The sequence below is a fragment of the Lagenorhynchus albirostris genome, chromosome 4 (assembly GCF_949774975.1).
Source record: "Lagenorhynchus albirostris chromosome 4, mLagAlb1.1, whole genome shotgun sequence".
In the NCBI taxonomy this organism is placed as follows: domain Eukaryota; kingdom Metazoa; phylum Chordata; class Mammalia; order Artiodactyla; family Delphinidae; genus Lagenorhynchus; species Lagenorhynchus albirostris.
In genome coordinates, this window is record NC_083098.1 from 18172830 (window position 1) to 18187957 (window position 15128).

A 15128-nucleotide genomic window follows, 5' to 3' on the forward strand; every position below is an offset into this window, starting at 1 on the left:
TTGATGATTTCAAACATATTTCTATTGAAAGAGTCAGACAACCCCCGAGAACGGACGGGAAGTCTACTTGCAGACTTAGGGAAGAGTCTGTTCATTCTTCTGGGATGTGGAAGGGATGGAGAAAAGAGTAAAAGAAAAAGAACGAAAATGCACTGGGGTCTCAGCCCCAGAGCCTAGCCTCGCACCCTGGTGTCTATCAGGCTTCCTTTAAGTGTGTGGGCTGGTCCAAGTTTGCCTGGAGGAGGACATGTGGGACCAGAGGCCAGACAGAGGAAAGCAGACATTTTTCTATAGTAGAAAATCCTTTTATTTTGTCAGAGAAGGAGGCTTGCCAGAGAGACTTAGCTTAATGTCCAGTGTAAGCGTTACTTTGTGCCAGTCAAGGACCAAAGGTGTGTTAATTTATCTGCTTTCTATGTACCTCCCAGGAGGAAGACAAAGGGCTTATAAGAATTTACTAGTCTCATGCATTTTTTGTGTATTTGCAAGTTAGTGAGTTGTTAGCCAAGAACTTGTCCTTAAAGCTTTCTCAAATTTCCTATAAATACCATCTTGAAACCCTTCATGTTTTCAACTACAGACAATTATTCCTAATTGTTTAAATGAAATTAGCTGATATATACAATCTTATTGAATATTCCTTTCCAAATACTGGGATTTTTGCTTTTGGTTATCTTTTCAGTTTGAGATCCAAAGCAATATACTACTCATTCTGAGACAGTTCCAATGTATTTGATATTCAGTGGGGAAATACTCTGCCATACGAAGCTTTTGCTCAACTACAAATCATTTTTTATTTCTTCTATTTTGTAACTATGCAAGTGACACAATCATTATAGAAAATTTAAAGTAAAAATATATCAAATGCACATCCTTTCAGACTTCTCCCTCTGCAAATAAATATTAGAAACAAAATTTCATCATTCTGCAGTGTTCTTTACTTGCTAACTCCACTTAACCATATATCATGAACATCTTTCCAAATCAATAAAGTTAGATCTATATCTTCATTTTGATTCGTTGAATAGTATTGCATTTTATGGATTACTAAAAGTATTAGGCCAGTTCCCAATTTGTGCATGTTTTAGCAACCACTTTACAGTATAGTCTCCTGAGGAAAATACAGAAAACCAGAATAAAACTTGGGGAGGAGGGGACATGATAATTAATTTGTAGTTGCACGGTTTTCTTACTAGTCAGCATTTCTTATTTAATATTTGTTAAAAGCCAAAGTTTGTTATCTTAAAGTTGCTCAATAATAAATACACGTGGGTGTGCTTTCTTGCAGTCTCAAATAAGAAAACAGCTTGATCAAGGGGAAGGCACAATCCGATCTCGGTCATTCATCTTTAAATAGACAGACCTTCCTCGATGAGGGATGCCCTGACCCAGAAGCAGAGTGGAATGTTCCTGATGTTGTGATCCACAGCAGGTTTCAGATGAAAGCTAAGGATTTTTCTGTAGAAACAAATCAAAAGCAGATGCGGATTTGGACCTCTCAGAAGACACCACATTTGCTGACTCACAGAAGACTGCTGCCCTTCAAGATCCTGCCATGTCCCTGAGAATACCGAAGGCTCCTTGTTCTGATGGAGACGGATGAACCACTGCGACCAGGTGTGCTCGATCTTAGAACACGTGATGGGAGATGGTTTTTGTTTTCCCTCATTGTTGTCCCCAAGCTGGTTGACATTAGTTACCCAAAGTCCCACTCTGCACCAGGGTCAACTCATCTGACTTCCAAGTTGTGCTATTATCCAGGAAGGAAACAGCTATATATGTAGCCCGAGGTTTAGACTGCTTTTCAGAAAGTGTATTGGGATAGCAAATGTCCAAGATTGGGGCAGAGGAGCAGTGTTGTTTTTACTTTTTTTCCCCTTTATACAAAAAACAAAACAATTTCCAAAACTAAAATGGAAAATGTTTGTAGTATTTATTTTCTCTTTGTAAAAGGCTTAGATATCTACCGGGTCCTTTCTTCCCCTCTAATGATAAACCTGTGAGAACTATATCTCCTATGGGCTATTGGGTAAGATGATAAGGATAATGGAAGGTACAATCTTAAAAAAGCATCTCTTTTAGTCATTTTGGGGGAAATGCTTTAAAGAGTGAGAAAACATAAATTGAGGAAGAGTGATAAAGTAGTAACTTGTAGTTTAATAATAATTATCACGATAATTATAACAATAATAGAGCACTTGTAAGCACTAAGTTATCTTCATCCAACACTTCTCAAACAGACTGAAAGAAACTTTCAAAGTAGAGTGTGTTATAACAATCCCTTCCCCAGAGTGAGAGGGAGGTATTTGCCCAAGAAAAGAAAGATGTACCTTGCACTGCACGGAGCACCCTACACCTTATTCAAGAGGAACTTCTTTTGTCTATTGAGGGAGTAACACTAAATCCACGTGCAAAGGGTAATGCTGTGTTTGTTACACAGCATTTTCAAGCCAGAACAAGGGGATTGAAATAGGGGGATGAGATACTGGCATCCAGAGCTCCTAAATAGATTTTAACCCCTTCTATTATCTTTATTAATACTGCTTTTTTAGACTGAAGTTTGAAGGGAGACAAAAGTGGAGGAAGAGCCCCAAAAAAAGGTTGTGGAGCAAAGCTATGATACGACGCTGCTCTTGCAGTCCAAAGGGCTACCTTGTTGAATACGTTTCTTCTGTTATTTAAACACCTAGGACTCAGAAATTACATTAAATTTTTGTATGTTTCAACAAGGTTTTTAATGTATTTTGTAATGTTTGTATCATACGGAATATAGCAAATGTCAAGTTAAAATGTATTGTGTTGGGCTTCCCTGGTGGCGCAGTGGTTGAGAGTCCGCCTGCCAATGCAGGGGACGCAGGATCGTGCCCCGGTCCGGGAAGATCCCACATGCCGCGGAGCGTCTGGGCCCGTGAGCCATGGCCGCTGAGCCTGCGCGTCCGGAGCCTGTGCTCCGCAGCAGGAGAGGCCACAGCAGTGAGAGCCCCGCGTGCCGCAAAAAAAAAAAAAAAAAAAGTATTGTGTCAAGTTTGCAAAGTAAGGAGTTAGACATAAATCTTCACTGAGACGTACAGTTTTGTTTTGTTTTCTTAGATCCAAGGGTGTTGTGTAGGTAACATTGTTTTCATTTTTTGTAAAATATGTCATGTTTATTTACATTCTTTGGTTATGTTTATTAAAAACAGCATGATTTTGCTGTGCCTGTAATATTTTGCTACTAAAGTGTTTTTAATAACTGTAATTTAAAAGAAATATAACCAATTAATATCATAAATAGCAATGAAGAGTCCACTTTGGTTAGACTATGAGCTACAAAGGATTGAAAGATTCAGAGTTGAAGAAATAGTCCCCATCCTCAAGGAGTTTTCAGTTGAATATGGAAAAGATAAGAAATACATCCATGATGACGTACAGAAGTAAATATGATAAATACTTCAAGTGAGGCACACAAAGCTATATGATGGAGTGGGCTTCAGCTGGGATAAAGCCATTGTTTGGAGGGTTTTGACATGAAAAGGGCGATCTAACATACACCATGCAATGAGTACTACCCCAGATGCTTTACCTGCTCTCTTTACCTGTCTCAGCCCTGAAAAGTGATCATGATTTCCCCCCGAGGGATCTCAGGGAAGGGCCCTAGGACGAGGGAGGATGATTCGTGCCAAATCGGAGTGGGGCTGTTTGGGAGAATAGCTGTCTGTGTCAAGCTCTGTCGCTAACAGTATGTGCTCATCATAAAGTACCTCAAGACACAGCCGAAGGATTAGCAGTTATTCTCAGAATCCCCCCAACCCCGGGAAAATCTTGCCCCGCAGAAGCACTGCTGCCTCTGGACCAGGAGAGCGCCCCGCTCAACGGTAAGATGGCTATTACTGCCTCGGAGGGAAACCCGTCCCTATTCCTGGGCCACTGGACAGGAGGGCACTCAGCAGGCCACAGGCCTCTCTCTCCAGCCCAGGGCACTCGGGAGACTGGGCTCTTTGGTCCTCCCTCTCACTCACGCTCGGGGTGCAGGTCAGGGAGTTACACTGAGTCCCTGTTTCAGGCAGAGAGCAAGAGAATTATTACAGGATGAATATAAACTCTACTTCCCTCCTCTACTGCTACTTCAGGTCAACTGCAGCAAACTTGTAGTTTTGCCAAAGTCTTCCCAGCCACGTTGAGCCTACACTCTGCTCACCACGATTCAGGCTGTCTGGGCATGACGTCGAGCAGAGCTTCTTAAATTATCTGTGGAAAAGGGCCAGATTTATTTTCTTTTAAAATTTATTTTCTATCACAGACTGGGAATTTGTAAAATCCAATAAGTTATTAGAACACTGAAGTAAAAATACAACTATCACAATCCCAGTTTTTAAATCAAATTCAATAGACATAGTATGTCTGCTGTTTTTTAAACCCTTAACCCTCAACTTCTGTAACTTATTTTGTACTAACAAACAGAACAGCCCAGTCTGTGGACATTTCAAGTAGGTCTGGCTAGTGGACAGCCACATAAAATAAAGCAAGAGCCTTCTTGAGAAAGGATTCATCTTGATGCTGCTATGAAGGTATTTCATAGATGTGCTTAATAACATCTACAATCCCCTGAATTTATATAAAAGAGGTTATGCTCCATAACATGGGTGGGGCTCATTCAAGCAGTTGAAAGGCCTCAAGAGCAAAACTGGGGTTTCCATGGGGAAGAAATGCTCCCTGTAGACTGCAGCCTCAGCTCCTGCCCGAGATTTTCCAGGCTTCTGGCCTGCCCTGCAGATTTCCAAAATCAGGTAACCAGTCCCTTGAATTAAGTCTAATTCATGTATATATCCTACTGGTTGTTTTTTGGTGAACCCCAAGTGATACAACTTTCTTTCCCAAATACCTCATCACCATTTTATTATAAATTTTGTTGTTTGCGGAAATATTTTATTTAGTTAATTTTAATTTTATCACTTTTGGATAGTTAACAATTAAATAAGTAAAGTTTACAGTGAAAAGGGTCACTCCTGGGAACCCTGTCCCCCAATTACCTAGTTCCACTCCACGGAGGCTACCCATGTTACCACATTCTGTGCATCTTCAGAGATACCTATCATATACAAGCAAATATGAATATACATCTATATTTTTTCTTCCTATACATAAGTTGTAACATAGCACACAGTTTCACACCATGCTTTTTCTTCTGAACATTATGTTTTGGAGATCATTCCATCTCAGTACCCACAGTCTTCTTTGTTCTTTTTTCCATTGGGCAAATGTAGAAATTTCTTTAACCAACCCTCTATGATTAGGGTGAACATATAATCTATCTAAAGTGGGACCCTTCAGAGTTGAAAGGAGCACTAATAATTACACCGAGAACAGCAGGTATAAAATGGCATTGTTACAAAAAAAAAAAAAACAGGTCACCTCATCTATGATGGATACTTGTTTCCAATCCTTTAATGTTACTAAATTGCAATGACTATAAGTATATACTTTTCACACATCCATATGCATCGGTAACATGAATATCTAGAAGTGGAATTGTGGGCTTTTGTGTCAATTTGACTCAACATGGGGTGCCCAAATTAAATATTTTGTCTCTGTGGGTTCTCTTTCTCTGGAGAATCCTAATACATTGGGTAAAAGGTTATGTGCGCTTGAGTTTGGTAGAGATTGCCAAGTTGTCCTATTGAGAAGGATGTAACAATTCACACTTCCATCAGTAGGGCATAAAGAATGTCTGTGCTAATTTTTTTTTTTTTTGCAGTACGCGGGCCTCTCTCTCACTGTTGTGGCCGCTCCCGTTGTGGAGCACAGGCTCCGGACGCACCGGCTCAGCAGCCATGGCTCACGGGCCCAGCCGCTCCGCGGCATGTGGGATCTTCCCGGACCGGGGCACGATCCCGCGTCCCCTGCATCGGCAGGCGGACTCTCAACCACTGCGCCACCAGGGAAGCCCTGTGCTGATTTTTTAATAAATCTTTCCCAATTGACTTATGATGTCATCTTCACAATGTTTTAACTCCTCATATGTATGTACTAAAGTCTGTTTCTGGGTTGTTCTGTTCTACTGATCTGTCTAGTTGTGCACCTGATGTAGTTTTACACTATCCTTTAAAAATAATCTATTTTTATATTACCTTTTCAAAAATTCCTTAGAAAGTTTCAACTTATTTTTCTGGATGAACTAAAGAATAATTTAACTATTATACCCCTTAAAATAGAAATTTTAATAGTAGCAGTGTTCACCATGCAGAGGTTAAATATCTCCATTTATTAGTTCTCTTTCCTGTGGTGGGTATGAATGTATGTAGGTATACATATAAAATTACCCGTAATTACAATTTTGGTGACCTCATTTATAAAAGACTTTCTTGCTTCATGCATCACTGCATTGGCAAAAACTTCCTGGACACTATTAAATAATAATCTGGATAATGGGAATTCTAGATTTTAATGGATGTGTCTAATGCTTCATTAGGTTATAACAATTAACTATTTATAGCATGCTGCAGGTAAAACATATCTCCTGCCTCTATTTCTTTGTAAAGGCTGTTGTTCTTGCCCAATTTAAATGCCCCATTCTGTGTTTTCTATAGCATCCTGTGCACAGCTTCATCACAGCACTTCCTATACCTGTTCCGTTTACTAAGCTGTACATTCTTTAAAGATAGGTACCACAATTTAGTCTCATATTTGTAGAGGATGGGAGAAGAGAGGGAAGGAGGGAGGAGGAAAGGAAGGCAAGAAGGAGGAGGCAGGCACAGTGCCCGGCTGATCTTACTGCACAACTTGAGAGACTGCATTCGTACACATGTCATGTAAAATGCACTCCTGGAGCACAGAAATATGATGTACACTGTGCTCCTTAGAATTCTGCAATATGGTAGCGCTAGTGAATGGCGCACAGTAGGTGCTCAATGCCAGGTACCAGTGACAAACTCTGATTGTCAAAGCTCCTAGGAGGAAATTAACAACCTTGAATGGACTGCATTCCTGAAAATGAAAAGCACATGCTAGAACTGTGATACCAATTTCAGAGATTAAATTAGGCTCATGGATGAGGTTTATTTTCCAACTCACAGTTTATGTTAGGTAAAACGGTCTCCAAACCAGATGTGAAACAGTCACTTATTCGTGTGGCTGAAAGAGTGAATTAAGTTAATTATAGTCTTTAAACGTTTGAAAACAGTCTGGGGGAAAAAACCTACATAGTGCTCAAACTGTACTTCTAAAAATACTATTTTATTTATACTCATGTATGAAAAAAAGGGCTATACTACCATGTTTACATACATACCAATATTGGAAACAATTCAATAATGAATCACATCTAAATTTTATAAAGAATACACAAACATTAAAAAACACTGATTGGTTACAGAAAGCAGAGTGGAAGAAAAAAACATTAGCTATCATTTTCATTTCCATTAAAGAGCAGCACCCTCTGAGAAGAATCAAATCAGTTAGTAATACTCACCTATACTGCAAAATAATATATACAAAGGAAAGTTAGTGATTGTACTGATTCTATTACTTTTACTAAGCCATTTTATCTTCCTCTCAATGCAAATAAAATAATATGAAGAAAAATATGTCCTCACTATTCACAATAAAAAGAGTCTGCTTCATTCTGCAGGCCTGGCATATTGTACAACAGGGAGCACTTCATGGCTCAAGTGGATCAAAGTATCATTTTGATTCTGAGCCACCGAATAGAATCTCATGCATATTTGGTGACTGGACTAACTCCATAGGAGCTGTGATAGATTGAACCATTTCTGTGGAATCCCCAGATCTCACAAATAAGAAAAGGCCCTACACAAGAAAAGATAAGAATCAATCTGTCCGTAAATTCTATCTATAGACTCTTTCTCTAGTGTAAGGTGGGAAAAGGGGCCCTTTCTTGAGTACATGGATACAAGTGTTGTTGTGGTCTAAAGATTGCTGGATTGATACTGTCTGATATAATGAAGATAAGGTATACACAGAAACCACTGCCAGATTAAGAAACTTCCACAACTTGTCTCAATTCTTCAAATAATGGAGCAAGTTCCTTTTCTAGGCTGACAATTAGTCCTAAAACAAAGGGATTAAGAAAATTTGAACATTAGAAAAATGTTTATCAAAATGTATAATACTAAAAAAGTAAGTGAGACATAGTTCATTCTCCATTACTAAAACATACTTAAAATATTGTAATTCTAAATAATCAAAAACCCATATTCATTATGAAGTTTATTTTTATCATCTATTAACATAAATAAATGAAAATATTTATATGTATTAGAAGATGTAGAATGAATTACATATGTGCTATAATTTTGTTAGTTTTGAAAGGAAAACTTTAATTTATACCTTATTATTTCAAAATCTGCACTGATTCAGGAATAATACACATGATTTTTACTAAAAAAAGGTATACTTTTTTCCTGAGCCAATTTTAATGAACTTTATCAAGATAGGTAGATAGCAAAGGAATAATCAAATATTTATTATATAAATTCAATAAAGCTAAGATAAAAATGGGTATTTCAAATGAAAACAATAATTTTAAAGATGCTTGGTAGGAGTATAAAACATACACTGAAAGAAACAAACTAGTCTAGAAATTAGCTTCTCCTTAGTTTACCAGAGTAGAAGGCTATATATATCTTAAATACTGCTTGTTTTATGCTCAAATAAAGATCTTCCTCTGTCTCACAGAGCATTAAAAGCATCTGGGATTCTCAAGGAAATGTTCTAAGTATCAATACTAAAATACAGTTCTGCACATTATCATAATTTATAACAACTGATGATTTTATCACATGACTGATTTATCAGAACTGAGGTTTAATATACTTAAAATATTGACACCACTACCATCCTATACAATTTATAAAGTGTTTTCACATATGATATTTTATAGCTTCAAAACATTTAGAAATGGAAGAGACCCAATAGATCATCAAATCTAAACCCCTCATTTTAAAGGTGAGGAATCTAAATACAGGCTTCAGTGACATAGCTGGAAACAAAGCAGGCTCAAAGAGCTTGGAAAGAGAAAAAACAGAAAAGGAATGCATAACAGTTCTAACAGTGGTGAAAGCTGAAGGAGACAGACCTTAAAAAAATTCCACTTTAACCAAAAGAGGAAAAAAATTACAATTCAACTGAATACTGTCATTATTTTACATGAAAATAGACAGTGAAGGCTACTGGATACAATGAGATCTTACTATCCTCTTTAGAAAGTACAGCTTCCCAGTGTTCGTCCTCAAATTCTTCCACCCTAAAGAAGAATGAGTATATTCATCCTAGTCACACTCTTTAAATTCTCAATCACATTCATCTTGCCCACTATTGTTCAACATTTTATAGATTGGTCTATATGGAACTGAACTCATCCTTGATCATTTTTACGTGTTCTGTTTGGTTATCTTCTCTACTCTTCTTTGTTTTCTTAAACTGTTGTAACGTGAGCAAGATATAGCATTCAAGAGGTGAAGATAACATTTAATTTTCCTTTCTATCTTAAACGATCACTTACCTATACACTGTCTCATTTGAACTAAAAAATAAGCGCACAAGATCGAGAAAGCAGACATTAGCTCCATTACACAGATATGAAAAACACAGTTCAGAGAAGTTACACTTCCAGAGATCAAGGAACAGATGGTAGACTGGGCCATGAATTTAGGTTTTCTTACTCTAAATCTGCTATTCCTATCATATTAGACTGCTCAGATATGGTATTATAAAGAATTAAAAGCCATATTAAAACACACCTGTATTAGCATTGCTGCTGGCTATGAAACTCACCACCAAAGGTAAACGATTGAATTGAACCACCTAAAAAGAGAACAAGATCTAAATAATATGTTACATAGTGAAAAGGTAGTGTAATTCAGATGAAATATCTTAATCTTCCAAAAAACTTTAAAAGGTCAACGTGTAAGATACTAGCCTAACATCATGGTATTACATCATGAAAACATGCAACAGTGAAAATAAGTATTTCCATAAAACAGGCATACTGATTATCTCTTAGAGACATTAATACCACTTAGCCTGGAAAGTTTTAAGGTGGGGCTGTGTCTTCTTCATCTTTTTTTATCTTCTAAAGCCCTGCAGAGTGTCAATTACATAATAGGGGCTCAATAAATATTTGATAAGCAAATAGGTCAAAGCAGTATTTCTCAGTCATTCAAGTGGTTATAACTTAATGATCTTCTGCCTCCTCGGAACCACTATAATTTAAATTAATTTAAATTTAAATTAACTTTGAATCAACTATCTTTTTAAAAACTTTAGCTTCAACCTAACCCTTATTGGCTAAATTAAAGGTCAGATGGGCTGGTTATCTCTTGCCTAAAAGACATTAAAATATATAACTTTTAAAATAAAAAATGTCACTTATGTAGCATCAGTAGTACATGACATACTCTGGGAAACATTGTTCTAAAGTAGAAGTGATTAATTTATTCTAAAGAAGAAAATCCAGCTGGAGGTCAAGAGATATGTAGCAACTAATTTCTTTCCCACAAATAATAACCTCACTTATTTTATATATTTCAAACCAAATGAAGGAATTAGTAGTGATAACAAATTTAAATAACTTATCATTTGACTTTCAAGGAAAATTCTGTATCTGTCACCACCACAATTAAAAAAGTGTGGGGCTTCCCTGGTGGCACAGTGGTTGAGAGTCCGCCTGCCAATGCAGGGGACATGGGTTCGGGCCCTGGTCTGGGAAGATCCCACATGCCGCGGAGCAACTGGGCCCATGGGCCACAACTACTGAGCCTGCGCGTCTGGAGCTTGTGCTCCGCAACGGGAGAGGTCTCAACAGCGAGAGGCCCGCGCACTGCCATGAAGAGTGGCCCCTGCTCGCCGCAACTAGAGAAAGCCCACGCGCAGAAACGAGGACCCAACACAGCCAAAAATAAATAATTAATTAATTTAAAAAAAAAAAAAAAAGTGTGTCATTTGAGAAATCACAGTTGTTAAATAAGCTAAGGGCACCATCTACTGGAGGTAATAGTGACCTGACTTACCCTTTTTAGGATAACATATACTTTACTACTAAATCTTTTAATCTAATTTTCTATATTAATTAATTCCTGAAATGTGAAAAAAATTACTACAGTTTAACATAACCAATTTGAAGGTTAAGATTTTATAATTCCATCCCCTTCGAAACTAAAATTTAGAATTATAAAACAAACTACTTTATACAGAAAACATAATAATAGTTGAAATCATCAGCAAACCATTTGATAATTATGAACTTACCTGGTAGGTGTTATAGTAACAGATGATACTCTTATTTTTTGAAAGTCCAAGCTTGCTCCCTTGGTCTGTCGCAAGGGCAAAAGTAGACAAGAAACCAGGTCTCAAAGCATGCTCTGGAGCATTATCATTGGCCACTGGAAATATAAATGATTTAAGTAAAAATTATGCAGGAAATATGGTAGGGAAAAGATCTAGAGCACTTTTTTTTTAACATAAACCTGTAAAAAATGGAGCACAATGGTTATGCTTCACGATACTGAAAATCATATTACTAACTGGGTCTCATCAATTTAGGTGGGAAAAACCACTCAGCCAGAAGTTAAGTGATCATAACTAAGAAAAGAAATGCTGGTTCTCACAATTTTTAAAAATTTTCAAATGAATACTAATTGTTTCCATTTTCTTAATATCTAACTTAAAACACAGATTATGATTATCAGTACAATTAATAAATTGAATGTTTTGGTTAACTGAGAGCAAAGCTAGAATAGTAAAAAAAAAAAAAGCTTCAAAAACCTTTGCTCTTATAAAACCCACAGAAGTATCTTTTGTAGATGATAATAATTCTGCAACTGGCCATGTGTTTTAAGTTTCTTTCACTCATTAAAAGGTCTAAGTGGAGTTAGTTGTACCAGGAAGTGCTGAGCTTAAGGCTTTTAACACAGCGATCCTCAGAAAGAACATGAGAACTGGAAAATCTCTGAGATTACTTTCTTCAAAGCCCTCATTACAGAACTGAGAAAAGGTAAGTGACTTACCCATGGCTACCTATGTTCTATTCTGGGTTAGAAAGCACACTGGATCACACATCAGGAGATGATGGGTTCTTTGCCTATCTTGTCACTGACGCATGTGCAACTTTGGACTGACAATGTATTCTTTGTGCTTGACCATTTTCATTTATAAAATGAAAGAACTAAATTAGCTAATTTCTAAACTTTCTTTCAATTCTAAAGTCTGAAATTATCTGACATATATGATAACCCCAGGTGGAAAATAAATTGTAAACAAAATATGCAGAACATTATTTACTCTTTCTGTGACATATATACTTTAAAAAAAAGGTAAAACTCAGGCAAAAAGAAATCTTTTTCTTTCTTTTTTTTTTTTTCCTTAGGTTAACCAGTTCTTCTTTAAGCAAAAATTATTGTTAGATTCTGGTAAACTAAAGTAATTGTGAAGTTAAAAGTTTTTCAAAATCTTACTTCCAGTAAGGAAGCAGAACAAGAAAGAGTAAACAAAACAATAAATTTATGTTAATTCAAATGTACGGATGTTTATCCTAAAACTACTAGCAATACTGATAAAAAACATATATTGGGGGAGTCTGGGTGTATAATATACCTAGCTGCATATATGCCCACTCTCATCACTTAGATTTACTAATCGTTTACATAAAATGTCTTTAATGGGAAACTGGGTTTGTGATGAATCCATGCTTAAACTCTGGACGATATCGTGATACATTTGATATATAATAAGTTACTTAAGATTCCAACCTAGCCTTCAACACACAAAAGCAAACATTTCCTCCCAAACTAAGACCATCTCCTGAATGTATTGAAATGGGTTATTTTATGCTTGCCTTCTATATTACTCAGATATAAATACATTTTTATTCAAAAGCAAACAGGACACTGGCATGTAATTGCTCCATTTTACCTTTAATGACAGGCACTCCATCTCTATCTGACACAACAATAGCATGGAGCCCCTCAACACTAGAAAGAAAACAAAAAGTTAAAATATTATAAAACATTTTCTCAAAATACATACCTTCAAAGTCATAATGGTAATTTTCATGTATTATTTCTGAAAAACCACGGGAACTCAATTATTGATATAAGCTCCTATAACATGTTTGCCAAAACTCTTCCACCATAACAAGCAAAAAGAGACACAGCTGCCTTCACACAACTTATAATCTAAAAGGAGAGCAGCTATCATTCAGATCACCTCATGCAAATATAAAACTACAACTTGGGAAGTGCCATTAAGAGATATGTGGGGATACATGAGCCTATAAAAGGGGGGTTGATTCAGACAGGTGGGTCAGGGACGGCTTCCTTGAGGAAGTGGTATCTCAGCTGAGATGCTATGGTACTAAGAAAAGAGGGGCAGAAAGATCATTGTAAGCTGAGGGAACAGGACAGAAAGAATGGAGGTCATACAGCAATCCTTTCAGCCACACCTACACAAAAAGTAAGCAGAATGGTTAAGTCTACAGCTGTGAAGTTAGAAAGACCTGGTTTCCAGTTCAGAGTCTGGTGCTTACTGTTTAAGCTACCTTGCGTCAGTTACAAAACCTCTATCTACGTCTCAGTTAATCTGAAAATGGGGATAAGTGTACTTATTTGGCTACTGTGAAATTTAAAAAATAATGCATGTAAAGCAGAGGGTGGTTGGTACATAATTAACATTCAAAAATATTAATTAACATCAATGTTGTCACCTGTGCACACTGAGAATGACATAATTTATCCATGCAGTTTAAATACTAAATTACTAGTGAGAATCCCTAGAGCACAAAAATGTTAAAAATTATAATGGGGAAACATCCTCAAACTTTCATCATTTACAAAGGACCTATAGCCCCTTAAGTATAACACAAAGCCTACAGTCCTGTAACTACAGGCACACCTCATTTTACTGGGCTGCACTTTACTGAGCTTTGATAACCCTGCACCGAGCAGGTCTATGGGCACCATTTTCCCAACAGTATGTGCTCACTTTGTGCTTCTGTGTCACATTTTGATAATTCTCACAGTATTTCAAACTTTTTCATTATTACCATATTTGCTATGGTTATCTGTGATAAATGATCTTTGATGTTACTATTGTAATTATTTTGGGGTGCCACAAACCATGTCCATACAAGATGGTGAACTTATCTGATGAATGTTGTGTATTGTGACTGCTCCACTGACTGGCAGCTTCCCCACCTCTCTCCCTATTCCCTGTGACATAACAATATTGAAATTAGGCCAGTTAGTAACCCTACAATAGCCTCTAAGTGTTATAGTGAAAGGAAGAGTCACACATCTCTCATTTAAGTCAAAATCTAGAAATTTGATAATTAAAACTGCTTTGGACAGTTCCAGCTTGGATGGTCATTTTTATGGCCCTGCCCTACTGTGCACAGCTGAGGCTACTGGTACTGCTGACCATTAGGTTGAGAACAGAATCGGCAGCTTGTCTTTACAGTTGCCAGTACTAGGAGGGAAACAGGAAAAATGAATCTAAGTATCATATTAACATAAAGTCAATGGTAACAAATAACACTTCAGTAGTGATTTCTTTCTGAGTAGAGAAGAATACAGATAAATCAAAACTAGAAGATAATACTAATTTCAACTGCTCTGTAATCAGAGTAAAGGCACAAGCCTAGGCAAACCACACAAACCAATTTAGGCAAAAATCCAAACAAGTGTTTTTTTTTTCTTTCCCCACCTATGTAAATTGACATCTAAAACCTTTTTAACATCAAAAAGATTCGGAGAATAAGAAATTAAAAAAAAAAAGGATCTCACTACATATTCTGCTATACTAATTCAAAGGTTATTCAATTCTTCTGGAATGTGAGAATGGATGTCTCAATATATTCCTCTCTTTCAAGCCCTTAACTCTAAGGTATCATTTTACATTAAACTAAATGTGAATTTTAATTCAACTAAAGTGACAAAGTCCTTTGAATCAGTAAAATACCTAAAAGGAAGTCACTGTCCTCAACACAAGAGCCTAATTTACAAAATGGTACATCAAATGGACTGTGGGCAGGTGGAGGAAAGCCTTGTGATTTTTCCAAGTATGAGCTGCTAAGTCTGGCATTTTACGGTTATGTAGACTCAGCAATTAGGTCTTACAAGCAATGTGAAAAATAAAGG

General features: G+C 36.8%; 2 protein-coding genes across 10 annotated transcripts in view; one reads left to right on the forward strand and one right to left on the reverse strand.

Moving 5' to 3' along the window:
- DAPP1 (dual adaptor of phosphotyrosine and 3-phosphoinositides 1) overlaps nt 1-3302 on the forward strand; it is a 60156-nt gene extending 56854 nt beyond the window's left edge. The window contains exon 9 of the mRNA XM_060147613.1: nt 1289-3302. Within this exon, the coding sequence (XP_060003596.1) occupies nt 1289-1357 (69 nt within the window). The 3' untranslated portion in view covers nt 1358-3302. The remainder of the gene's footprint in view (nt 1-1288) is intronic.
- The window catches only part of LAMTOR3 (late endosomal/lysosomal adaptor, MAPK and MTOR activator 3), a 125120-nt gene that overhangs the window by 106555 nt on the left and 3437 nt on the right, over nt 1-15128 (reverse strand). For 4 of the 9 annotated variants that reach the window (XM_060147622.1, XM_060147616.1, XM_060147615.1 and 1 more), the window contains 4 exons: nt 12907-12965; nt 11245-11378; nt 9738-9801; nt 7051-7110 (listed from right to left, as the gene is read on the reverse strand). In XM_060147622.1, coding sequence (XP_060003605.1) covers nt 7051-7110; nt 9738-9801; nt 11245-11378; nt 12907-12965 — 317 coding nt within the window. The other 5 variants (XM_060147620.1, XM_060147617.1, XM_060147623.1 and 2 more) reach the window with 5 other exon arrangements.